The sequence below is a fragment of the Mustela nivalis genome (genome assembly GCF_964662115.1).
Source record: "Mustela nivalis genome assembly, chromosome: 6".
Taxonomy (NCBI): Eukaryota; Metazoa; Chordata; class Mammalia; order Carnivora; family Mustelidae; genus Mustela; species Mustela nivalis.
The window spans coordinates 47,844,818-47,871,247 of NC_139025.1; the positions used below are offsets into that span (position 1 = coordinate 47,844,818).

The 26,430-nt window shown below is 41.2% G+C and overlaps 1 protein-coding gene across 9 annotated transcripts in view; it reads left to right on the top strand.

Annotated features, from left to right (window-relative positions):
- The window catches only part of TRIM9 (tripartite motif containing 9), a 110,172-nt gene extending 89,198 nt beyond the window's left edge, over nucleotides 1-20,974 (top strand). Inside the window, exons 8-14 of one of the 9 annotated variants that reach the window (XM_082734905.1) lie at nucleotides 10,061-10,249; nucleotides 12,811-12,852; nucleotides 13,267-13,290; nucleotides 14,151-14,454; nucleotides 16,686-16,848; nucleotides 18,436-18,652; nucleotides 18,894-20,974. In XM_082734905.1, the coding sequence (XP_082591031.1) occupies nucleotides 10,061-10,249; nucleotides 12,811-12,852; nucleotides 13,267-13,290; nucleotides 14,151-14,454; nucleotides 16,686-16,848; nucleotides 18,436-18,652; nucleotides 18,894-18,925 (971 nt within the window). In that variant the 3' untranslated portion in view covers nucleotides 18,926-20,974. The remainder of the gene's footprint in view (nucleotides 1-10,060; nucleotides 10,250-12,810; nucleotides 12,853-13,266; nucleotides 13,291-14,150; nucleotides 14,455-16,685; nucleotides 16,849-18,435; nucleotides 18,653-18,893) is intronic. The other 8 variants (XM_082734908.1, XM_082734907.1, XM_082734909.1 and 5 more) reach the window with 8 other exon arrangements.
- Nucleotides 20,975-26,430: the final 5,456 nt, after the last annotated feature.

Consider the following 26,430-nt stretch of genomic DNA (forward strand, 5'->3'; position numbering starts at 1 on the left):
TTCTATTTGTTTCTCCCTCATTCTAACTCATTCACATGGTGAGACAAGGTTTAGAAAGCAAGAAAAAAAATAATGATAGCTAATTTTTAAAAAGTTGATTAAGAAGATCAAAAAGATTTGTAACAATAGAGAAAGCCTATAGAATTAAAGAACTATGTATATATTTTTTGGTTTTCTTGTTTTTGTTTTTGTTTTTAGAAATCAGTGAGAAAAATGCCATTGACAGGGTTCAATATATTAACTGAACTTATATTGTATTCTATTAATCTTCCTTCCTACAGTTCCTGGAAAGGTTTGCTTTGGAAGTTTATTTTCTTTGCTGCTCTTGGGAATGGCATGGCGGTTTGTTTCGGCTTTCTACTGTAACAAGATGTTTTGCGGTCTTCTTAGCAACAGCTAAGCCTTTCCCCAAGTTCAAAACAAAAATCTGTATTACAGAAGGGTCCAATTCATATATGATAGCAAGTCTCATTTGTATGTACCTGCATTTAGTCCAAGGTTTAAGCCACTTGTCACTTATATTCTTTGAAGGATCATAAAACCATCTGCTGACTTACAGGTAACATTATGCAAGGGAGATCAGAGGTCTACGTTTTTATAAATGCTGATCATTTTCTCCAGAAGCAGTTCTGCTTATATATCTATTTATTGGGCTGTGCTTGGTAAAGACTCACTGTATGCTACACTGTGGGCATAGAGGGATGAGGTGTCCCCCCTGCTTGTATGAGCTCACAGTCTAGGAAGAGAGACAGGCTTAAAAGACATGTGACTAGTTACATACTTGCAAGTTATTATTATCACTGGGAGGGAAGGAAAGGGGACTAGCAGGAAGACATAATTTGTATCTGGGAATCAGGAAAACAATGAAAAATAATTTAATTCAATGGAAATTATAAAGAAAGTGTTATTAAAAGGGAAAAGGAATGGAAAATGCATCATTAGGTGAGTTCAAGTGTGATTCCTTCCCTGAAAGCAGAGTTCTTGGAGTGCACCTAAGACAGCCACGCACATAAGCTAGCTGCAGATCTCAACCCAATTACCCTGACTTAAGAAGAAATAGAACTGTCAACAATTAAGAATCTTGATGAAATTTTAAAATGAGGCCCACAACCCCAGTTGTATATATTTTTTAAGTAATCCACTGAATAGCTGTCATGGCTGTGTCACGGTCTTTGAAACCATTGGCAAAAGAATACCTGTTATGTAACAAGGCCTTCTTCCCACGTAGTTCTGGGGCTTATTCTGTCTGGGAGACTCTACTCCTGAAAGAGATTTTTTTTTAGATGAGGCTGAGAACAGAATCGGTAATTTTCCCATTTATTTTTCCCTCTGCCTATCTAAACAGACTAACCTTTTTCTTTTTCTTTAATCTGGAAAGAAAATAAAATAGACCACAGGTAACATTCCTGAGGCTCAAATAACTCAAGACTATTAGCTGACTGAAAAGAGAGGGTTTCTCTCTGACCCCCTCTCAGTGGGGAGAATTGCCGGGGAATGGCTTCATTCAGTCTTAGTGGAGGAGGGAATCCTTCAGGGAAGTAAGAACAGGAAGGGTGTCACCCTTGAGTCTATCAATACTCTCTCACACAAATCTTGCTATCTTCCTTGGACAAATTCTTAGAGTTGGAGTTACCAGACCAAGGAGCATGAACACTTTTGAGGCCCTTGATCTGTGTTTCTCAGTTGCTTTCCAGATAGATTTTACACCAGAAATGTTTGAACCGTTCCATTTTTAAAAATCACCTCAATTCTGCTATTTAGTTTAATTTTGCCTAAGAAGCAGCCCCCTAAAAGTGGAAGTGTACCCAAAACAGGACTTTTTAAATTTATGTTTTCATAGAAATAATATTCTGATTGTTTTAACACACAAGATCTACATGAAGTTGCAACATATTGCAAAGAAAGTGAATATGATCCAAAAAAGAGGGAAGACTTCCCAGAGTATAGAGAGACAGTCAGACAGAAATCCAAACACAAGGAATAACTGTATACAAGGCAAAAGCTTCAAAATCTGCCTTGAGCTGACTATGATAACAAAATCTCATTCATTCAAAAAACATTAATGGAGCATCTCAGCTGTGTCAGGCACTGTGCTGGGCCCAGCATCAAGATGCATGAGGCATGGCCCCTGCCACCAGAGTTTATGGGCTTCGTTCGTCCTTCTCCCTGAACTCCATGGCATCTGACTCGGAACACCTAAAAACTATGCTCCCTCACCTCTCTAGAGCTAAGATATCCACCCGGCAATCTAGATAGTCATCTTACAATCAAGAAGTGATAATAACCTCTGATTGGTCAAAAAAAAAGAAGAAAAAAAGTCAAAGTTAGCTGTAGACACTCCTGTGCTATCCTTACAGCAGGGCCCCGATCTCCTCAGTTCTTGCTATTCTTACTTTATGCGCAAGTCCACTGAGTTCATGACCCACTCAGGAAGACCACAGCAGACTAGGAACATCACATTAGAAGAGAGAAGAGGTACTGGTGAGGAGGGAAGGTAACTGGGAAAACCGAGAACGACCCCTCCACCCCCAAAAAAGTCAAAAGACGGCATTCTGTGGCTTATGTTCTTAATAAGAAAGTTAGAAAGTATATTATGAATTGTAAAAATATTTCCATTGAACACTTAAAAGTCAGTATATTCCCTGGAACCCTTGGTAATGGATATTAGGTATATATCAGAAGGCTTTATAGAATCACAATACAAAATACTGTGAGAAAACTATTGCAATAAACTCTATCTCATTTTGTGTCAAGCTTCTAAGAACTTTCTTCACTGCCCACTAAAAGATTCCATGAAAAAGTGACAGCCAGCAAGTATTTTTAAGGATACTGAAATCCAGTAGAAGAACTATAGGAAAAAAATCAATTCTATGTTTCAGTTCTATAAGATCCTAAGGGAAAACTAGGAGTTTTTTCTGTTCACCCTAAAACAGCTATAAAGACTCTAGACTACACCTCTGTGCCCACAAATGCAAACCCCTCTCCTGTTCAGATATCTTAATATTCCAGATTTACCCTGTGTATTAATTTCCTATTGCTGCTGTAACAAATTACTACAAACTCGGTAGCTTAAAATAATGCAAATTTATTACCTTACAGTTCTTTAGGTCAGACTCCTAGATGGATTTCACTAGGCAAACAGTGTGGTGTTGATGCAGCTGCATTCCTTCAGGTAGTTCTAGAGAAGAATCTGTTCTCTTTCCTTCTCCTGCTTCTAAAAGCCACCTGTGTTCCTTGGCTCACAGCCTCTTCCTCCATCTGCAACGCTAGAAGTGTAGCAGCTTCCAGTCTCTTTCTGACTCTGCACCTCCTGTTTCCCTTTTATAAGGACCCTTGTGATTACCTTGGGGCCATCTGGATAATCTCTCCTTCTCAAAATCCTTACCCTAATTACATTTGCAAAGTACCTTTTGTCATGTAAGGTAAGAGATTGCAAGGATTATATGACAAGGACATTTTTGGACAAGCCATTATTCCACCTCCCACACTCCAGGAGAAAGTATTATAATTATTACCTCGTCCTCCATATGGGAAGACTGAGCCTTTGAGAGGTTAAGTGACATGTCAGACCCTGACCTTCTAGCCTGCACTGCCCAGCACAGTGCCCTGCAGTGCTGACATTAGAACAGCACTATTTGCACTCAACTAAAAGGAAGGAAATAGGGAGATCTATCTTAAATCTGTTTGTTAAGTGTGTGAAAACATCTTGTCCAAATGAAGCAGCATTATGTAGCTGCCTCATGTGAGCATCCAGAAATCCCAGCAAGAAATGGACTCTAACACTTTCCAAAAGTCATGTTAGAATTTGGGTGGAAAAAAATAACATTCTTCCTTTAAGAAGGAGGTGAGAAGAGGCTGTCCTTTCCAACATCAAATCCAAACTCCTACTCAGGTCCTGTCCTTTTCTACTGTCTGTGCATCTCCACTTTCTCACCCACCTACCCTCCCTCCCCAGGATAACTGTTCACGTAGAGAGGCCCTTCTCCCCTGCTGGGATCAGAAACTGCTTTTGGCTGGCAGTGACAGGTGGCTGCTTGGGAAAGAAAAGGAATTTTGGAGCCAGATCTGTAAGGTCCTTAAAAGACCCTACCAAATGAGGTCTGGGTCTTGAAGTTCTGTTCTGGTTGAAACCACAGAGCCATTTATTGGCAAAAGCTCTCAGCCCTCCAGATCTCAACAGTGAGGAAACTGGAGAGAAGGTAAACAGTGATAAATGTAGAATCAGGCTTTAGACAAGATGCTCTCAAGCATCTTCTTAGTTGAACGTCCACAGGAATCCTCTCCCTAACACTTTTCGGGATTGTCTTCTCTAATGACAATAAGAGGGTTAGAATTCTTGAAATTATGTCTTAGAAGATGCTTTCTAAAAGGGGGCATAGAAGATGTTGTTCATAAAATTAAAATGCCTATTTTCCCCTATTAGACTATTACTGTCACATTACCCCTTCCAATCTGATAGCTCCTTCTCCCACACATTGAAAGAAATAACCAAAAGAATATTCTGTGGTATAAGCAGAATATGACCCCAGAATAGCCCCAGATGCATCTATCCAAAATCTCTTTGCAGATATCTTATAGTGATTTTGGAGAAACGTAAGTACGGTATTCTTAAACCCTAGTGTACTAAACCTGCCCCACCCCCAGAGAAGTTGTAACCTTGGGGTGGGGAAGATGATCCTTTGCCTTGCAATCCTTAACCGCCCTAGTCCATAGAACTGCTCCATTTAGAGAAGAAAGATTTACCCTCACTCAATATGGTACAGGATTGAAAGAATGATATTGGGTTCATCTGCACAAATCTTGGTCACCCCAAGACCACTGGAATGTGTCGATGGCCCATGGCCTAAAGTTTACCTTTTGTACATTTCCAAGGCACAAAAGAGAAGCAATGGCCTTGTCACTCCCAAAATTTTATCCCCCTGGAATTGATCCTGCCTGGGTCCCTATCCTGTCCTACCACAGTGGGCAGTCTGACTTGGGATGTGTCCCTTAACCTCTCTGGATTTCAGAAGTTTTTGTTTTGTTGTTGTGTTTGGGGAGGGGAGCGTTGGGAGGGGTTTCTTGGTTTGGAGGGCGGTTTGTTTTGTTTTTGTCTCTTAAACTATGGACTTAGAACATATAACCTCCGAGTTCTTTATAATTTGTACCTCTGGCTTTCTTGTATGGTTTATTTCTTCAAAACTACTGCTGAAATCTGTCAACTGTTTATGAAAATGTGATGAACAGGCATAGACACCTCCTGCCTCCTGCAAGGATCTTAATAGGTCTTAAAGATCTGCCTGTGATACTGAGAATTCAACACTAGTAGAAAACAGTTGATAAAGGATCATATAGGGGAGAGTATATTGTCCACCAGAGATCATCTTTCCTATGCCTCTGCTTTATTTTTCCCGGTTCAGAACCTCAGAGCTCCCAAAACATTAGTTAGAAGAATGTGCATTTCCAAAACAAAATCCTCAAGGTAGGTAAATCATACCTGAACAAATTTGGGTAGGTTTTACAAAATCCAAAGTAAGAAGCATGCTAGTTTTCAGAGCCCAGAAAAGAGAAATACTCTGTTCCTTTTAATTTTGACAAAATGCATGACATCCCAGGGAATTTCCTCAATTTTTCCATAGAACTAAATTGGATCCAGACCCTGTCTTTGGTTCTGGGCAATATGCTTTGCAGTTGACACTCTGGGGAGCAGATGAGTCCTTTGGAATCTGTTTTATCTATTTGAAATGCAGGAATTTTTAGTTCTTTTGATGGCAGTTACTTAGAAATAATGCTATGGTATTCTAAACTGGAGTGGAGGATTTGGTGACAGAGCATGCAGCTGTCCCAGGGGTGTTTGAGAGACTATTTCTTCTCTTAAAAGGAATTTTTTCCAAAACAAATTTGTTTCTTACTTCTCAACTGCAGTTAATGCCACACTTAAGAGAGCTTAAAATACCACGTTTCATTGTAACTCATGTACCAGTTGGACATAATTATACCTTCAGATGCTTATTAGATCATTTAAGGAGACTCAGCCTCCTTCATTCGTCTCTTTAAAATCTTCCCCCAAAAAGCAAATTATTTTACAGCTGGTTTATAATTGAACTGAAACTCAACTTTACTGCTGCTTGTGCAGTTCTTACTGACATATCTTGTCTTACTGGGCTTTGAAATACAACTGTCTTGCTGGACCAGCACTCACGGGCTGCCTGAGATATGAAGCTGTACCCGACCAGACAAAGAGATAACCAAGAATTCTACCAGTCACAAAGAAAGCTGCATTAGCATACACTGTCAGAAGGAAGCCCTGTTGGTTTGCTTTTCCTCTTTGAATTCCAAAAATAACACCTCACAGACTGGTGAGGAATATTTCCAAAATATTCTACCACACTACAGAAATCTTTCGTATTCAGTACATGTTGAAATCAGTCAAGAAATTCTGCCCCTAGAAGATTTTGTCTAAATTATTCTCTTTCTTGTGGTCAGCTCTCCTTCCAAGTTCATGTTTCCCAGCTGCTCAGTTTTAATACAATGTCTGGCACATGGTAAGTGTTTAATAAATGTTAACTAATGAACAAGTAAAAGAAGTATGTACCTTTAGCCAAACAGGAGTATACCACCTAGACATTCTTTTTTCACTTTGAACCCAAAAGTCAGTAAGTAATACGTGTGATGTTCAGCAGGTCTTCACTTTGATAGTTCTTGATGGCTTAAGCATAGGCCTCAACTCCAGAATCCAGCCAGTCCTGGGTGGGAAGGGAAAGCAATCTAGTCAAGGACAAGAGGAAAATGGTGGCCATTAATAGAGTTGATGCAAAGTATGTCTTGACATATTTCCATTATGAGGACTGTTCCCACCGCGCAGTTACAGCTGTGCCTAGAGTCACCATGCCAGTGTTCAGCCAGCATCTTACTGCTCTTCCCTTTGGTCTTCCCTGATCAGCTGCTTTTACTCAACAAAACTATTCAGCAGACTGGATCACTGCATATCATCAAACAAGACATTTAGAATCTTTTAAAGTACAACTTGTCTTTCTCTAGTGATCTGTACATTAAAAAATTAAGAACAGTGATCCTGGATATTAGCTATGACCTGGAACATAGCTTTTGTATCATGTATTTGGTAGGGGGGCGGGAGGGAATGGGGAGGTGTGAGAGATAAACCCCACTCCTATTTGTCTTGGCTAAGAACATTAATGGCTGAGAAGTCTTCTCCAGATCTCCAGATCTCAATAGTAGTGCTTTCAAGAGGAGGTGACAAAGTGGGATGTAGTCTTCCTGCATCCCATGGGTATAACATAGAATATACCCTTGGGTGGTTCTGTGTATGTTCATTAGTTAAATCACACAGCAATGTGTGATCACATTGTTTAACTAAACCAGGGAGTGGTAATACTATACCCAATATTGTCTTAGTGTCTTTGGTTCATGTTTTTGAATATGTCGAGTGGGGCAAGACAAGAAGAGTTAAGATTGTAAATTCAGAGCATAGAAAAAGGGCAGGAAATAGATTCTTTTTAGCCCAGAAAAGGGAAGATTTAAAGGGGATTGGTGACTAGGGTCTTCCTCTGCTGAGACTCCTGTAATCTAAGATAGTATCAAGTGACATAGATGACTTACAGGCAACTGACCAAATATTTGCACTGTGTGCCCAGGGGGAGGGCATAAGGGACACTGCTTGTTTAGTGTGGCTGAGATCGGGTGGAAAAGAGTCTCCCTCTTGTAATTCATTCACGAAGTTTTCATGATGAGTTAAGAAATTTTTTTAGGAACTCCTTAAAGAAAATGGGGTAAGAAGAGCCCAGCTGAAGGGTATGGGAGGCCATAGGTGGGGGGAAAAAAGATGAAAATGGAGATGGTTGGATAAAGTGGGTATTAAATAAGCTTGTCTAAAAAGAGGGCATAGTTCAAAATGAGAGGAGTGAAGGAATATTGGGTCATCGGTAATTAATGGATCCACATAAAAGGCTAGAAAAACAGTAACTATTTTAGTGTCAAGTTATTAATTCCATGAATAACCACAACTACTCTCAGGCCCCGTCCCACAGAATGGTGCCATTACCAACTCGGTACTCAGAGTAGGAAAGGTGAGTATGTTTCATGATGGCTCAGATATGCTCCCCAGGGTCTGGATTCGGTATACATCTCTTCATTGCTTTTCAGATGATGACTTGGAGGTTCAATAAACTCTAGAATTCAATAAACTATGTACGTCCTTTCCCTTCATTTTTAAAGCAACAGTTATTTTCAATATAATGAATTGATTGCTACCACCTGGAAAAAAATACACTTCCAAGCAAATTCTTGTTAATAAAAAATCTTTTAGGGGTGCCTGGGTGGCTCAGTGGGTTAAAGCCTTTGCCTTCAGCTCAGGTCATGTTCCCAGGGTCCTGGGATCAAGCCCTGAGTTGGGCTCTTTGCTCAGCAGGGAGCCTGCTTCCTCCTTTCTCTCTCTGCCTGCCTCTCTGCCTCCTTAAGATCTCTGTCAAATAAATAAATAAAATCTTTAAAAAATAAAATAAAATAAAAAATAATTTAAAAATCGTTTACTAACATAAATATGGCCTCCTCTCCCTAAATGAAGCCCACGTCAGTTTGTGGTGCTCTGCTGGATTTCAAATTCCCCATTAAACTAAAAGATTAATTCCCCCTTGAGAGAATTATAATAGGAATCAATTCTGATTTACTATTTTTGAAGAAAGAAATGGCCATATATGTCATGTCATCCAAATTATATGAAGTTTAGGTAGAAGAAACTTTGAATATATTATTATTGGGAATACCACACCTTAACTCCATGAGTAGCAGTTCCTTTTCTCTGAGATCTTTGTATAATTTTCTTTAAGAAAAAATTCTCCAAGGATAAGAGTAAAGCCTGAAGAGTTAACTTTAATATTGTAAATGCAGAAACTAAAATGGGGCTGACTCTCAGCAGTATTCAATTAAAACTAGCCAGTGGCCATGTTCTGAGCTTTTCAAATAGGATCATGTAACACACACACACTCCAGTAGCTTGAACATGCCCACAATAGCATTTTGATAGGACAAGGATATGTTTAACAGGAAGAAGCATGCTGACAGACTCAAACCAGACAAATATTCCCAGGAATATCCTCTGGCCACCAAGACAGAATTATTTTTTTCAGTGAAAAGATAATTCTTTAGTTTTGGACATAGAATATTATCATCACGCCATCTCTCTTAAAGTATTATTGTCACACTGTGTTCTAAGAAGGTCCTGACTGGTGAAACATCTACCTCTGACCAGACCACCCTACTGCCTAGAACCACCTATTGTTTGACAAAAGAGAAAGGAGTGATTTTAGTCATTTAGTGATGTATACGCCAGACCCAAGTATCTGAAAATAAAGACATTTGTGCCACCCACACACCTCATCATGGCCCCACAGACTATTAGAAAACCAAAGCTGCTCAAGTGGCATCCCTGGGGTCTGATCCTAATTCAGAAACAAAGGTAAGGCTTCTTCCCTGGTTCCGTTTTCAGCCCCATCTTCCTCTCCTATCCAAAGAGCAAGTGTTGAGTGTGTTAGGATAGAAAAACCATCTTGTTCATTCGGAAATGGAAAAATGTATATAAGAAAGAAAAGGGAAAAGTATGAAAAGCAAAGAATTGGTTAAAAAAAAAAAAAAAAGATGATCACCTCCTAAATAGAAACTCTTTAAGAAGCTGTAAGTCATACAGGTAATAACTTCCAAGGTAGCCGAAGGGGTTGAAGTATCACTCTTGGTCCTCACTGGGTAAAACCTACCCTAAAGTTTCTAAATTCAATCTAAAAAATTGAATGAAAAGGAAACCTTCTAAATTACCTTCTCTACCACTAAAAATTGGGGGAAATGAGAGCAACTGTCTATGATGTTTGAGGTGTACTCTGGTCTTGAGCCCTGGCCTGCTGAGAATGCCCTCCCAGCCTCAAGCCACTTTGGTTTTTGTTAATGCTTTGTGGCACCTGTGGGAGGGATGAGGCTTTGTGCAAATGCCTTGCTAAGGCAGGTCTTGGGGAACCGTACTTGGGCAGGTAGCAGATTTCTGATCTCTAGTTTGCATTGATCTTACATCTAGACACCGATTCAGAAGAACAGACACCCCCTTTTCCAGTGCCTTCGGAAAGATTGCCGCTCCGTAGAATGAGTCCTTTCTCCTCCACCCTTAATCTACAACCCAGCTTTCCCGGGAGATCCTACTTTGATATCCGATCCTCACCCCACCAGCTGAGCTTGCATTCCTCTTTGCAGTCTCTCAATGCACCGGGTGAGCCGAGCTCGTCTGACCTTTCCCCTTGATCTCTCTGTGCCTCGATGGCATCTCCGAAATACTTGTTTTGTTCTTGCCATTCATGTGCATGGAGAGGGCAATGAGCTGATCTCTATGTCTGTGGCCTGCTTCTGGTATGAGAAGGGTTTGGATGCTGGAGCTGTGTGGTGTTCTTGTTTGTGTGGTGTAAGGCCCAACTATCTAGCTGTGGTCAATGTATAATGGCATTGGAAAGTGGCGAGTGAAGTTGTTCTTTTTGCACCAGCTGGTACCGCCATGGATGACCTGCTCTGTCATCACATGCAGTGACATAGCACGGCATAGGCGCTGGCTGAGTGGAGGCTGTGGCCTTAGTCTGGGAGTTGCAACCCTGCTGTATCCAGGAAACCAGCTGTGTCTGGGAGACTGGATCAGTGCATCCAGCCCGTAGTGGTCTGATTAAACATAGACTCAAGAGATCTTTATCGAAAAATAAAGTAAAAACACACCAACAGCAGACAGCATCCCACAAAGCAGCCAAAGCAGACAGCAGAACATGAAAGTATTTTCTGCAAAAGCCTGGGCTTGCTGGTAGGACAGTCCCTCTCGTGGCAGATTTTTCCTAGCAATGGGGAGGGAACATCACTAGCCAAATTAGAAACCCTTAACTGGCCTAATGCCCAGGGATCCAAGTCATGGCCAAAGCTGGCTTCCCCCAAGTTTCCTACAGCCAACCAGGTTGGGAGAGGGCTTTAGATTGATTTCAGGGAAGCTAGACATGCATTATTGCGCAATCGACTCTGTCTAGCCAACAGAATCCTAAAACATCTATGATGCAGACCTATTTGATCTCTTCAGGACTATATTGTAATCGTGAATACACGTGATGCACATTTCACATTTCCAAAGGTTTCTTTTGTTTTTTATTTTATTCTTTTTGCTCATCCCACATCCTGGAATGAAGAAGGCCACAGCATGACAGTGCAAAAAGGATGCAGGGACTTCAAGCTCTCTTTAAAATGACATTTTTCTTTGTGCTTTTATGTTTCTTATTGTTTTTCTGTGCACTACTGGCTTTCAAACATGCTTTGTTATGGAACTCTTTTCACTTTGTGTCCAATGTACTAAAATACTGTTATAGTCTTTGTAATGTATATTGTCTCAAGAATAAAATGAAATGTGGGTCTGGGGATGCAAGATGGCTGTGTTTAACAGCATTGTTCTAGTTGTATCATTGACTCTTAAATGTATGGTGGTATGTTTTCAATAGTGTAACAAGATTTTGGAACCCGTGTTTTGAAAAAGACTTGCAGAAGGCATGATTCATTTAAAATTTTTAAAGCCTTGTTCAGATTCTATAAATTCATTTCCGAAGTGGGATATGAGATTCAGCTTTAAAACTCCTTGTTTTCCAGTCCTCACTATGCTCCAACCTGTGAATAGGAATTTTAAAGTGATCATTGGTAGAAGCTAGGCATAAAATTCAGCCATCGGTTGGAAGGAAATGATTCTTTTGTATGTGAATTCATCCCAGAGTAAAATAAAGTAACCAAAAGTAAGGACATATTTTACAGTTTTGTTTTTGACTCAATCATTAGTCCTTTTTTTTTAATAGTAAGTTGCTGTATTCCTTCTAAAATTCTTTTAATTCAGTGTATTGTCCTTCAATTGTTTTAGAAGTTATGTATAAACCTTTCTGAGTTAAAAAAATTAAATTATTTTCTCTAGGGGATACCCGAGTGCTCATCAAAAATACATTTGCCAGTTTAGTTCCAACACCACTTGAAACTAGAGGTCATACACCTTGGAATATTTTAAGACCACACTTCTTCCTCCACCCAATCCAGCTTCTCATGGGATCCAAATCTTGAGGAAGGAGGGTTGGGAAATTTTCATGGGTGATTCTAGTATCCACCCCCACTTAGGTGAGAAGAATCGATGTAGTAAAATGATCTAAGAAGATGAAGTCATTTGTTTCACTACATTTAGTTCATGCCATTATTAAAAATTATCAGATGTTTTATTAACATACAGGTTACATCCTAGGTTCAGTCCCACATATGTGTATCATTTAACTTAGGCTCAAGTCACAACAAACACCTTCTAGTTACCACCAGAGTTAGAGGTGCATGAAGTAGTGTTACAGAACAGAGTTTTTATCAAGATCCAGTAGTATCTCCTCACTTCTCACATTTTTCTTCTTTCTTTATTTATTTTGCTTCCCTCCAGGCCTGAATATTTCCCCTTTCTAAACAGTAAGCCTTCTGTTTAGTACAGAAACTTTAGTGGAAAAGATTGAGCTTGAGGGGCTGAGAAAAATTTAAGCTGCCTAGTTTAGAATCAATTGAAAGAGGATTTATTAAATTGGGGGGGGTGGGGTATATACTTTTCATTTGGGAAAGGGCAAGAGAAAAACCTTTGTATACCCAGCAAAGTTAACTAATATAAAACGGGCTTTGGTTTTTCATGAATCAGGCCTCTGGTGACTCATTTCAGCTGGTGTTTTTTAAGTGTGTACAAATACTGTTTATCCTCCTGGTTGCTGCTTCATAGCTTTGATGTGTAGTATCTCTTTATAGGATGCAACTTTGAGCCTCAGTCGGCACCTTACTCTCAGTTAGGCAAGTACACCTATATCGTGATTGTCATCTTTGACTTGTGTGGTTGGCATGCTCAATTTCCTCCACCAAATAAATGGCGGCAGCTTATTGTATGTCAATAAAATTGTCTGATTGTCATGAAAATCCCCCATTAGAACACTCTCCCCTATACTTAGAAAAGTGTATTTTTAAATCTTATACTTAAAAGAGGATTGCATCCCCCCACCACAGTTTTCTTATACATCAATGCAGAGCACTCTTTATGAGTGCTAATGTGGGTTAAGGTACAAGTAAGACTGACAATTGTAGTGTTTGTAGTGTTTGAAATCAAGCCCTTTTTTGGTATGAGTCTATCAAAAGAGACGTGTTTTCTTATCAATGTCAATTTTGCTTCCTGTTTCTCTCTCCCATGCCTTTCACTTGGAATGACAACAGTTGACATTAAAAAGCTGTTGGCAGGTATGGAATAACCTTATTCTGTTACAAATAGCAAAGACCAAAGTGCATGTGAGATGGCTCACAGGTTCAATAAATCAGCAATGACATCTCTCCGGAGTGTGTTATTGGTAGGCGGCATTTAGAACTTGGGTCAGAACGATGTGTGCAAAGATGTCATTCTCTCTTCACCTAATGTCCAAAATACCTACTGCTCCAGCAAAATAGTTTACATGTTAGTGTTAGGAGTAACATACAAACTGTTATTTTTAAGGTACGAAGGAAGCGACCCGTCTCACGTCCAAAGTCACACTCATGAAAATTATTTCATGTTGTCGATAGCTTTGCAGCCTTTGAGCTTCCACTAGCGCTGAGGACGTTTTCAAAAACGATTAGATGTCAGCACTTCTGCCGAAGGGACATTTCCTGGTTTCACTCAGTGTGTTTTATCCCTCCTCCATCTAGGACTGTAGATCCTAGCCTCCCCGCCTCAGGGTAACACAGGCATCTTAGCGCACCCTCTCCCTTTATGTCTCCGGTGTACTGTTGTCCCAGTCACCGGGTGAAGGGACTTGCACCTTCCAAAATCGATGCCACTTCACTCCCGGATCACCTGGTTGGGAGTGCAGTCTGAGTCAGGTAACCCCTGCTGAATCGGTCTTGTGTCCTCCGTCTGCTTCTGGGTGCAGAGAGTACCACCTCCCAGGATGTGGCCCCTGTCTGCTCACTCACAGCCCCCTGTGGCCCCGGACACCTCGGCACTCCTTCCTGCATGGCAGCATGAAAACGGGACACGACACTCCTCCCCCGTGCAGGGGCGTGTTGCACTGCACAGAACTCTTTGGGTCAGCCTCGGTAACCCCACTCCCTTCTCTTGTTCCCAGTGGCCTGGTTTGCTTTCGACCCTGGCTCGGCACACGCTGACATCATCTTCTCCAATGACAACCTGACAGTGACCTGCAGCAGCTATGATGACCGGGTGGTGCTGGGGAAGACCGGCTTCTCCAAGGGCGTCCACTACTGGGAGCTAACCGTGGATCGCTATGACAACCACCCTGACCCTGCCTTCGGCGTGGCTCGCATGGATGTGATGAAGGATGTGATGTTAGGGAAGGATGACAAAGCTTGGGCAATGTATGTGGACAATCACCGGAGCTGGTTCATGCACAACAACTCGCACACCAACAGGTACCCAGCAGCCCCCAGACTGAGCCTTCTTCATGCTGGCTTCTGGTAAAAAATGAGAGCCCAAGTTCAGAGTCCTATTAAATTAACAACATCCAGGCAGGCAGGCAGGTGGTCTCCAGTAAGTGACGCAGGAGTTCTACTACTCTTACCTGAGTCCTTCTCAGGGGTTAATTGATGGATTGATGGATTGATTGATTTTACGTTTGCATAATGCCAGAGATATGAGCCCTTTCCTAGGTCCTTCACCATGGCTAGTAACTAAGACTCCCCATGCATATCTCTTCCAGGAAAATATCCTAGGATCCTAAAATCCAGACCTACAACTTACCAGAAGAGCCTTTTAATTTTTCTGAACCTTTGTCTCCAAATCTGTCCAATTAGGCTAATTATATTTTTCCAGATGGGAGTGTTCTCCAGATTAAATGAGATATGTGAGAATGCCTCACATCAGAGGTAGCGGAAAACAGAAGCCATTGTTCTGCTCGTTAGGATTATTATCAATACCACTGCCCAGAATAGAAACCATGCATTAAACTTAAATCTTACGGATACCAGTTTAGATAGCTTTAGAATTTGTAGGACTCTCCTATTACCGTATAAATTCAGAACGCCCAGTTTTCTGGGGAAGGAGAATGTAGTCATCTCCTTAGGTTTGCCTCTAACACTAAAATATAGGCAATTATCATTTAACCCGAACTCTATTTTTTTCCCTAGACTTCCTTTATCATTTGGTTTGTGTAAGTGGAGAGGCAGAGGAAAGCAAGTCTGGCAGTAGTACCCTGGTGGACTCTACTGTCTCAGTTTTTTCTGGAAGGTCATCACTGCTCCTTCTCTAGTCAGTAGGATTCCTAGGACCTCCGCTTCCCATTCCCTTGGACATTTTCTATACCCACCCAGACACACATCTGGGTGTCTGTTGTTTGCTTATAATCCCTTACAGTGAACACACATACCACTTCAGCCTAATATCAAATCCATCTGGGTGTTGATAAGTGGTCATCTTTGGAGGTTTACTTTTGGGGGAGCCCTCAGTCACGAGAGTCATACCATTCCCCCCTGTACCCACTTACTTTTCCCTTCTAGCTTCTTTATGTTGGAGTAAAGGAGTAAATAATAAACAAGGGTCACACTATGCAAAGAAATACATTCTTAAAGTTGAACGTGTCTGCTTGCGTGCAAACTGTGCTCTCATTGTTGAAGTTGTGAATTAACAAGATGCGATTTATAAACCTGTCCTTTGATGATTATGTACAGTCTGTATTGTACATGCTGAGGGGAAAGAACAACACTTAACCTGTTTCTGTGCTCTGCTGAGATGAGGATGAAGTTCAGTATTGGCAGACCTCAAAGATCAGGGTGTAAGGCAAATCTGACATCCACGTTGATGACTTTTGTGAAAACACCTGTTGAAACATTAGACATAATTTGCTTTAAAATGACATTTCAGTGAAGGTTCTTTAAAACCACTCCTCCATTTTCCACAATATAATTGTTTCACTTTGCAGGGGAAAATCCTCTCCAATGTTGTCATTTTTTAGAGAGCCTTCTCAATTTAAACTCAACATGCCCAGAGCTAACATCTTTCTGGAATGAGTTTTTTCTGTTAAATCGGTAGCATACGGCCCCACATCCCATTTTTCATGCATATGCTTTCGATTCAGCTTAAGTGCTTCTTTATTTTGACTTTCAAATTAAGGCATTTTGGAATTGATGTTTAATTCACACCATTTGTGCCAAGTGCACGACATCGCTGCAGACGGAGCTCTGATAGCCCAAAGCCGGCTTTTTCTCTTAGACTTGATCGATTTGTTTTCTGCTGAGGAGGCTCAGAGGTAGAGGCCCTCTGGGAATGAGTTCACTCTCAGCTACCCGAGAGCAGCATTGTTCAAACTATATTCTCTGCAGGGGGCGCTATCTCCCCCAAGGGAGAGAAACTTGGTGTGGGGGGGGAGGAGGGAGTTAAGCAAAAAATCTTACTTTTTGTTTACAAAGCACAGATATACACACAACACATAAACAAATACCCAATGTATCTCTGGTATTAAAACGATGTGTGAGGAAGGTGACAAGGGAAAAAAAAATATTTAAAAACACTCCTGGGGTGTGGGGAACAACATTTTTAAACAGGTTGAGAAATACTGGTTAGTACAAAAGGGTTTGTATAGTTAGTACAAAGAGGGGAGCTTCTAGAATGATGACAAGTGAAACCCAGTTGTTTTCTTTTCCTCCAGAACGGAGGGAGGGATCACCAAGGGGGCCACAATTGGGGTCCTCCTCGACTTGAACAGGAAAACCTTGACCTTTTTTATCAACGACGAACAGCAGGGTCCCATAGCCTTCGAGAACGTGGAAGGCCTGTTCTTCCCGGCGGTCAGCCTGAACAGGAACGTGCAGGTAAGCGCCGTGCCCCCGCGCCTCCCAGCAGCTTCTGCCCGCTCTGCTTCAAAGGCTGCCCGCGGGTGGTACGTTAGCCCCTGAGAGAGGGAAGCCAACCGTGTAAGGCCCAGACCGAGACCCGGAGGAAAGGAGAGGGGAAAGGGATCAACGTTGACAACAGAGATGATTCCAGATCAGCATCAGCCCCTTCGTTAAGCTTGGACACAGTCTAATTCACAGCAAGTGGGCGATTGGAACTCAGTTCACGGTTTGCTCTTGACTGGCCCTGAGGCCTAGTTTCATCCCTAGTAGGAAAGAAACTCTTGAACCAGCTGGTTTGAAAACAGATGGAATGACTTATGCAAAGCTCCATGAGTGCCCAAGAGGTGAAGGTATGAGACGGAAGTATTAGCACCATTATCAGAAATCCTGAGCATCTTCTCTGCACTGTTCCTCGCTCCGTTAGGTGCCACGGGGATTAGAAAACAGTCCCTGCCTTCGGGTTACTTACTTATGATTTACTGCAAATGGCCAACAGGTTCTTCTCATACATGCATTCAACAAATAACTACTGAGTGCCTTTAATATGTCAGGCACTGCAATTACTAGAAGTATTGTTGTTTATCAGTGAGAACAAAACAAAAATCTTGCCCTCGTAGAGCTCACATTTGAGTTATGGGTAATAGAATAAATAATAAGCACAATGACCATGTTAATGATATATGAGCTAGAAGACAGTAAGTGCAAGGGAGGTGAGGCCAGGGGCAGGGCGAGGGGCTTGGGGGTGGTAGAGAGGAGAGGGCAGCTGCCATCTCAGCCAGCGTGCTCACTGTGGGGTGGGCCTTACCACAGCCCCCACGTGAGCTGTGCCCTGGAGGGAGTGAGCTGTGTGGAGCTTCCCAGGCAGAGGGAACAGCCGGCACAAAGTTTCTGAGGCATGAGGGGCCTCGTGGGAGCAAGGCAGGGCCGAGGGGCCAGGGCTGGGGTGAAGATCAGAGTCATGGGGTGCCCGGTTGCTAGGCTGGGCTTTTCCTGCCCCTCTCAGCTGGAGCTCTCATTATCAGCTGCTGTAAGATGGCTAGGTCGTGGGAATCAAAACCCTCCAGGTGATTTTTGCTCTGTTCAAAACCATAGTCTTGGGAGCTTAAAAAAAAAAAAGAAAAAGAAAAGAAAACGATTGTTGTTTATCAGTGTGTGCAGTAAAAGTGATTGCAACCCAGTGACCTTTGCCCTTCTCTCTTCCTGCGACTAGATGGGGTATTCTGGGAGGCTGAAATCTAATCTCTCAGAGTTCAGCCTCTACATTGGAAGAAAGGAAACCATAAATTGCCCTAGACGTGAGTCTTAGAAAAACCTCCTTCAAAGATTTCCACACACTGCAGCTGTTTCCCCTTCCAACGGATGTTGTACTCAGTGGTTTTCAGTGTTTTCCAGGGTATTCTGAGTATCTTTAGAGAAAGACTCTGGGGCTCGGGAGACAGGGACGAGATGGGGAAGGAGAACAGTAGAGCCTGAGATGCTTCTGGCCTCGTCCATGCCGCTGTCCATCAAGATGCGAGGCTGCTCGGGATCCAGGGAAACTGTACCCCTGCCCCTGTTTCTTAGACCTGGGAATCACCTATTCGTTCCCCAAACGAAAGGCTCATCCTAATCGGAGTTACTAGTGGACACGTGATAAGAGAAGGGTTCTCCGCTCACCGGTTCTCTATCCGTGGATTCGGCCTTTTCACTGCGCCCTCATCAACAGGCTTTTGCTACCTACAGATCAATGCCTGTGTCTTCAGTCAGAAGGAACACAGCCTTCCCAGGATCCTTAAAAGAGGCAGGTGGATAATAACCACATTATCAAGTGTCTCCAAGATTTGGGAACCCCCAATCGTGGCCAGGCTCTTAGCGCAGGCAGAATTCTACTAGAATTCTTCTTTAACATCTACTAGAATAGACGTTAAAGAAAGGGAACAGGTCCCCCATTGAACTAGGAACACAGCCGCTGTGCCCCGGGGAGGGGCTGATGCAGGGAGGGTTCCCGCGGTGCTTCCAGGACTCACAGTCTCGTCCCCCAGGTCACGCTTCACACGGGGCTCCCAGTCCCTGACTTCTACTCCAGCAGAGCATCAATAGCCTAAGGATGGGCCTTTGGAGGCGCCAGCTGCCGGTCCTACCCTCCGTCCTTACCTCCGCCTGGGAGAGCGACAGCACCTGATGGGATGCTGGAAAGCTGGAAGCAGAGGGGGAGGAGGAGAGAAAAGCTGGTCCCCACGCGTTCACAGCCCACAGCTCCGCTCCGCCCCTACCTTTCTGACCTCTCTCCGGCTCTGATGCCTGCGTTCACTTCCGCCTCCCGCAACTCTAACCAACGAAGGACCTAGGCTGCCCACCATGTCACTTAGTTTCCAATCCCAGGTTTTGCTCTTATTTTACATAATTTTTTAAATGTAGGTGAGTTATATTTTGTTTCTTTTCTGATCATGTTCTTGGTGACTTACTGAACTGTTACTGCCAAGAGAATATTCCCCTGATAACCTTTTTCTTAAGCTTTCTGACAAAGAGGTTGTAGAGAGGGGTGGGGAAGAATGCGTTGAATTTGGAGTTTGCAGTTTGCCTCCTAGAAGGTTCTTGCTGTTACCTCTCGTGCAGTGCTAGCCCTGCATAGCTAAACTTCGAGAGGTGGGCAGAGTGAATGCAGCATTGAGAAGTCTGACTATCCATTGGAGCACAAAAATAATAGCCATATGGCTACACAAAGGTTCACAGCCCTCAGGATCCTTAAGATAGCTGGGTTTCTGGGAGAGGCCAGAAACCCTGGTCATTGAATCAAACTAGGAAGTCTCTAGACTGGGGCAGACCAGGGGGTTTATGATTTGGTTCATTTATTTAATACCAGTTTTTAACTGAGAACCTACTATGGCCTAGGCACTGTTCTAGACAATGGAGACACAGTGGTGAACACACAGGTGTGGTTACTGCCCTTCTGGAGCTTAAATTCTCATAGGAGAGCAAACCAAAAATATGACAATTACAAATTCTTTTACAAGTACTAGAAAGGAAATAAGGAGCAATGAGGCTCATTGGCAAGATCTCTCAGTTTCCCAGGAATGATGCTAAAAATCTACCCATTCTGGCCATGGCACCAGAAACATACCAACTCAATGCCTTTTCTGCTACATTATTTTAATTATGGTACCTGCTGCCATTCATCATAATTATGGCAGAAATGATGTCAGCATTCTTATTTGTTAATGCTGCAATGACACTAAGCCTTAAAAATGAATGTGAAAAAAAAAAAAAAAAAAAAAAAAAAAAAAAACAGCGACCAGAGAGAGAACCCATTTTCAGTAATGGGGGATCTTAATTTGCAGTCCATGGCATCCCCATTCTCAGGATAAACTCACGTGTCTCCATGTATATCTGTGCCTGTTACAAATGACAAATCCATCCACTCTGCTGCCATTCACAACCTAACTTTCTGGAGTAGTTCCAGTAATGTGTGGAAGAAAATGAAATTGTATGTCATTGCTCTGACTGATAGCAGAATGATAATTCTTATTACTTCTCTATAGAGACAGACTTACATGGTTACTCTTCTGATTCTTTCGTTTGACATGCAGTTTTAGAAAACGTAGAACATGGAAAGAGGTTCTGATTAGTTGTCTAAATATTTGCCAGTGAGCCAAGAAATTCCGCATGAAAAAACAAGAATAACAGATAAAAGAGAAGTGGTAGGATGGGAAAGCTAACAAACTAAAGTTTTGGCATAAAGTAAGATATGTAAATAGCTAGTTATTTCCTTTTGTGCTTTATTTAGCTCATCTCTATCAGTTACAGTGTTTCTCTGGTTACATGTACCTAATTTATTGGATGGGTGCTATCCTGTATACGTCCATCTTGGTTTCTTGGCTACAGAAAAACTCTGTTGCAGGACAACACTAGTTTGATATTTGATTTACTCTCCAATGAGACTCGATGGCTGGGCCGCTGTAGACTCATAGTTCCTCTTGTTCTTTATTAAATTCATCCTGCTGAGTAGATTTCTAGTGACTTGTAACACCTAGTTTACACAGAATTACCATTGTAGATGCATACAGCTATTGTACTAGAAAAATGGATATTTCTGGTGTGCCAATAAAAGATTTTTATGAGAGAACATCATACGTCTCTTTAAAATTCTTGGGTTTTGCCTGTTTGGGATGATGATTCACCTTTGTCCAAGAGACAGGTTATCAGGCAAGTTTGACTGGAAAGTCCCCTAGAGTTCATGAAAGTTCTTGGTCCTCACCTGATTTCCCTGGGAGCACAGACACTGTCTCCCGGTGGTACCTACCTCATGAATCTTGGCTAAGTGTGAAACATCTGTAGTTTAGATGCTGTTTGGGTATTTTTCCAAATCTTGGGAACTTACTTTCACAAACCTCCTCCTGAAAAACCCGTAAACTTGTACTACAAAGTATAATGTCACTGCCTTTTTCAAACCTGGTTCCTTTGACATTTCTTTGAATGGCTGAACAATGTACTTGTTTTTAAGTATCACACTGGGGATGTCTGGGTGGCTCAGTCAGTTAAACATCTGCCTTTGGCTTAGGTCATGATCCCAAGGTCCTAGGACCCTGCTCCCTGCTTAGCAGGGGGGCTGCTTTTCACTCTGCCCTTCCCACCTGTTTAAGTATTCTGTCTGTCTCCGATAAATAAATAAAATCTCTAAAAAATAAGTAAATAATCACAACAGTACTGATCACCTTTATATTACCATTACCCCTTATCTATTTTTTTGCTGACTTTTATTTATTTATGTCTGTAAATTTTTATTATTTTCTTTTTATTTAAATTCAATTAATTAACATATAATATATTATTAGTTTCAGATGTAGAGTTCAGTAATTCATCAATCTTATATATTACCCAGTGCTCATTACATCATGTGCCCTCCTTAATGTCCATCACCAGTTACCACATCCCCCCACACCCCTTCTGCCCAGCAACCCTCAGTTTATTTCCTATGATTAAGAGTTTCTTATGGTTTGTCTCCCTCTCTGATTTGATCTTCTTTTATTTTTCCCTATTTCCTCTATGATCCTCTGTTTTCTTTGTTTTATTTTTTTATTTAAATTCAATTAACTACCATGTCATATATTATTGGTTTCAGAGGTAGAGGTCAGTGATTCATCAGTCTTATATAACATCCAGTGCATATGACATTATGTGTCTTCCTTAATGCCCATCATCCAATTACCCAATTCCCTTACTCCGTCCCCTCCAGCTACCTTCAGATTGTTTCCTATGAGTAAGAGTCTCTTATGGTTTGTCTCCCTCTCTGATTTAATCTTATTTTATTTTTTCTTATATGATCTTCTGTTTTGTTTCTTAAATTCCACATATGAATGAGATCATATGATAAATGCCTCTCTCTGATTCATATATTTTGCTTAACATAATATCCTCTAGTTCTGTCCAAGTCATTGCAAATGGAGAGATTTCATTTTTGATGGCTGAGTAATATTCCATTGTAAATATATACACCACATCTTCTTTGTCCATCATCTGTCGATGGGCTTTTTCCATAGTTTGGTTATTGTGGACATTGCTGCTATAAACATAGGGGTGCAGGTGCCCCTTTGAACCACTATGTTTGTATAGTTCAGAAAAATACCTAGTAGTGTAATTGCTAGAGTAGCTCTATTTTCAACTTTTTGAGGAACCTCTATACTGTTTCCCAGAGTAACTGCACCAGCTTGCATTCCCATCAACAGTGTAAGAAGGTTTCCCTTTCTCTACATCCTCACCAACATTTTTCATTTCCTGACTTATTAATTTTAGCCATTCTGACTTATGAGTTAGTATTGCTTTGTATTTCCCTGATGCTGAGTGATGTTGAGCAGTTTTTGTTGTTGTTGTATCTGTTGGCCATTTGGATTTCTTCCCTGGAGAAATATCTGTTCATGTCTTCTTCCCATTTCTTGATTGCATTATTTGTGCTTTGGGTGTTGAGTTTGATAAGTTCTTTATAGATTTTGGACACTAACCCTTTATCTGTTAAGACATTTGCAAATATCTTTTCCCATTCTTCGGTTGTCTTTTGGTTTTGTTGACTGTTTCCTTTGCTGTGCAGAAGCTTTTTGTCTTTATGATGCCCCAATAGTTCAGTTTTGCCTTTGTTTTCCTTCCTTTGGAGATGTGTCCATCAAGAAGCTGCTATGGCCGAGGTCACAGAGGTTGCTGCCTGTGTTCTCCCCTAGGATTTTGATGGATTCCTACTCACATTTAGGTCTTTCATCCATTTTGAGTCTATTTTTGTGTATGGTGTAAGACAATGGTCCAGTTTCATTCTTCTGTATGTTGCTTTCCAGCTTTCCCAACAGCATTTGTTGAAAAGACTGTCTTTTTTCCATTGGATATTCTTTCCTGCTTTGTCAAAGATTAGCTGACCATAGAGTTGAGGGTCGATTTTTGGGTTCTCTATTTGGTTCCATTGACCTATGTGTCTGTTTTTGTGCCTGTACCATACTGTCTCGATGATTACAGTTTTGTAATAGAGTTTGAAGTCCAGGATTGTGATGCCACCAGCTTTGGTTTTCTTTTTCAACATTCCTTTGTCTATTCAGGATCTTTTCTGGTTCCATACAAATTTTAGGATTCTTTGTTCCAGCTCTGTGAAAAAAGTTGATGGTATTTTGATAGGGATGCATTGAATGTATAGATTGCTCTAGGTAGCATAGACATTTTAACAATATTTCTTCTTCCAATCCATGAGGCATAGAATAATTTTCCATTTCTTTGTGTCTTCTTCAATTTCTTTCATGAGTGTCCTATAGTTTTCTGAGAACAGACCCTTTGCCTCTTTGGTTAGGTTTATTCCTAGGCATGTTATGGTTTTTGGCACAATTATAAATCAAACTGACTCCTTTATTTCTCTTTCTTCTGTCTGTTAGCGTATAGAAATACAACTGGTTTCTATGCACTGATTTTATATCTTGCCCCTTGGCTGAATTCCTACATGACTTCTAGCAATTTGGGGATGGAGTTTTTTGGGTTTTCCACATAAAATATCAGATCATCTGCAAAGAGTGAGAGATTGACTTCTCTTTTGCTGATTCGGATGACTTTTATTTCATTCTGTTGTCTGATTGCTGAGGCTAGGACTTCTAGTACTATGTTGAACAGCAGTGGTGAGAGTGGACATCCCTACTATGTTCCTGACCTGAGGGAAAACTCTCAGTTTTACCCCTTTGAGAATGATATTCACTGTGGGCTTTTCATATATGTCTTTTATGATATTGAGATATGTTCCCTCTATCCTTACACTGTAAAGAGTTTTAATCAAGAAAGAATGTTGTACTTTGTCAAATGCTTTTTCTGCATCTATTGAGAGGATCATGTGGTTTTGTCAAATGCTTTTTCTGCATCTATTGAGAGGATCATGTAGTTCTGTCTTTTTTTTAATTAATGAAGTTTATCACATTGATTTATTTGTGGATGTTGAACCAACCTTGCAGCCCAGGAATAAATCCCACTTGGTTGTGATGAATAATCCTTCTAATGTACTGTTGGATCCTATTGGTTAGTATCTTCATGAGAATTTTGGCATCTGTGTTCATCAGGAATATTGGTCTATAATTCTCCTTTTCGGTGGGGTCTTTGTCTGGTTTTGGAATCAAGGTAATGCTGACCTCATAGAAAGAGCTTGGAAGTTTCCCTCCTTTTCTATTTTCTGAAACGGCTTCAGAAGAATAAGTATTAGTTCTTCTTTAAATTTTTGGTAGAATTCCCCTGGAAAGCCATCTGGCCCTGGACTTCAGTTTGTTGGGAGATTTTTGATTACTGCTTCTATTTCCTTGCTAGTTATGGGTCTGTTCAGGTTTTCTATTTCTTTCTGGTTCAGTTTTGTTAGTTTATAGGTCTCTAGGAATGTATCCATTTCATCCAGGTTGTCAAATTTGCTGGCGTATAGTTGCTCATAATATGTTCTTATAATTGTTTGTATTTCTTTGCTGTTGGTTGTGATCTCTCCTCTTTCATTCATGATTTTATTTATTTGGGTCCTTTCTCTTTCCTTTTTGATAAGTCTGGCCAGGGGGTTATCAATCTTATTAATTCTTTCAAAGAATAAGCTCCTAGTTTCATTGATTTGTTCTATCATTTTTTGTTGTTGTTGTTCTATTTCATTGATTTCTACTCTGATCTTTATTATTTCTCTTCTCCTGCTGGATTTAGACTTTCTTTTTTCTTTCTCCAGCTTCTTTAGGTCTAGAGTTAGGTTGTATATTTGAGAACTTTCTTATTTCTTGAGAAAGGCTTGTATCACTATATATTTTCCTCTCAGGACTGCCTTTGCTGTGTTCCACGGATTTTGAACAGTTGTGTTTTCATTATCATTTGTTCCCATGAATTTTTTCAATTCTTAATTTCCTGGTTGACCCATTCATTCTTTTTTTTTTTTTTTAGTTTTTATTTATTTATTTGACAGAGCTAGATCACAAGTAGGCAGAGAGAGGGAGGAGGAAGCAGGCTCCCTGCCAAGCAGAGAGCCCAATGCGGGACTCGATCCCAGGACACTGAGATCATGACCTGAGCCGAAGGCAGAGGCTCAACCCACTGAGCCACCCAGGTGCCCGACCCATTCATTCTTTAGTAAGATGTTCTTTAGCCTCCATATATTTGGGTTCTTCCAAATTTCCTCTTGTGATTGAGTTCTAGTTTCAAAGCATTGTGGTCTAAAAACATTCAGGGAATTCTTTTGCTACTAGTTGAAACCTAATTTGTTACTAGTTGAGACCCAGGATATGATCTATTCTGGAGAATGTTCCATGCGCACTCAAGAAGAATGTGTATTCTGTTGCTTTAGGACAGAATGCTCTGAATATATCTATTAAGTCCATCTGTGAGTGTGTCATTCAAAGCCCTTATTTCCTTACTGATCTTCTGCTTAGATTCTGTCCATTGTAGTTAGTGGGGTGTTAAAGTCCTCACTATTATTGTAGTATTACCAATGTGTTTCTTTATTTTTGTTATTAATTGGTTTATATAATTGGCTGCTCCCAAGTTAGAGCATAAATATTTAGAATAGTTAGATCTTCTTGTTGGATACACCCTTTAATTATGATATAGCGTCCTTCCTCAACTTTTATTACACTCTTTGGTTTAAAATCTAATTTATCTGATATAAGGATTGCCACTCCAGCTTTCTTTTGATGTTCATTGCCTGATAAATGGCTTTCCACCCCCTCACTTTCGATCAGTTCTGCTCTTGCTGGGCCCCTGCTCTGAGAGCAGTTGTCCAGCTGAGCTGTGGTTCATGGTTTATGGCTACCCCAAGCTGAGAGCCCAATCCTGGGATCACTGATGGCAGCCAGCTTCCCCACTCAAATGCCTGGGAGCTCTGCCACACTCAGGTACCCCTGGTCTTCCTATGACCCCAGGGAGCCTGAGACCACATTGTCCCACCTAGTGTTCCTCCCCACTTTACCACCTGAGTGCCTCTTAGGCAGGGACACCCCCCACTGGAGCAGATTTCTAAAAGCTCCAATTTTGCACTCCACTATAATACCACTTTCCGGTAGCTGGCTAACAGAGGCTCCCTCCTTCAACAGTTTAGCTTCTCATATATCA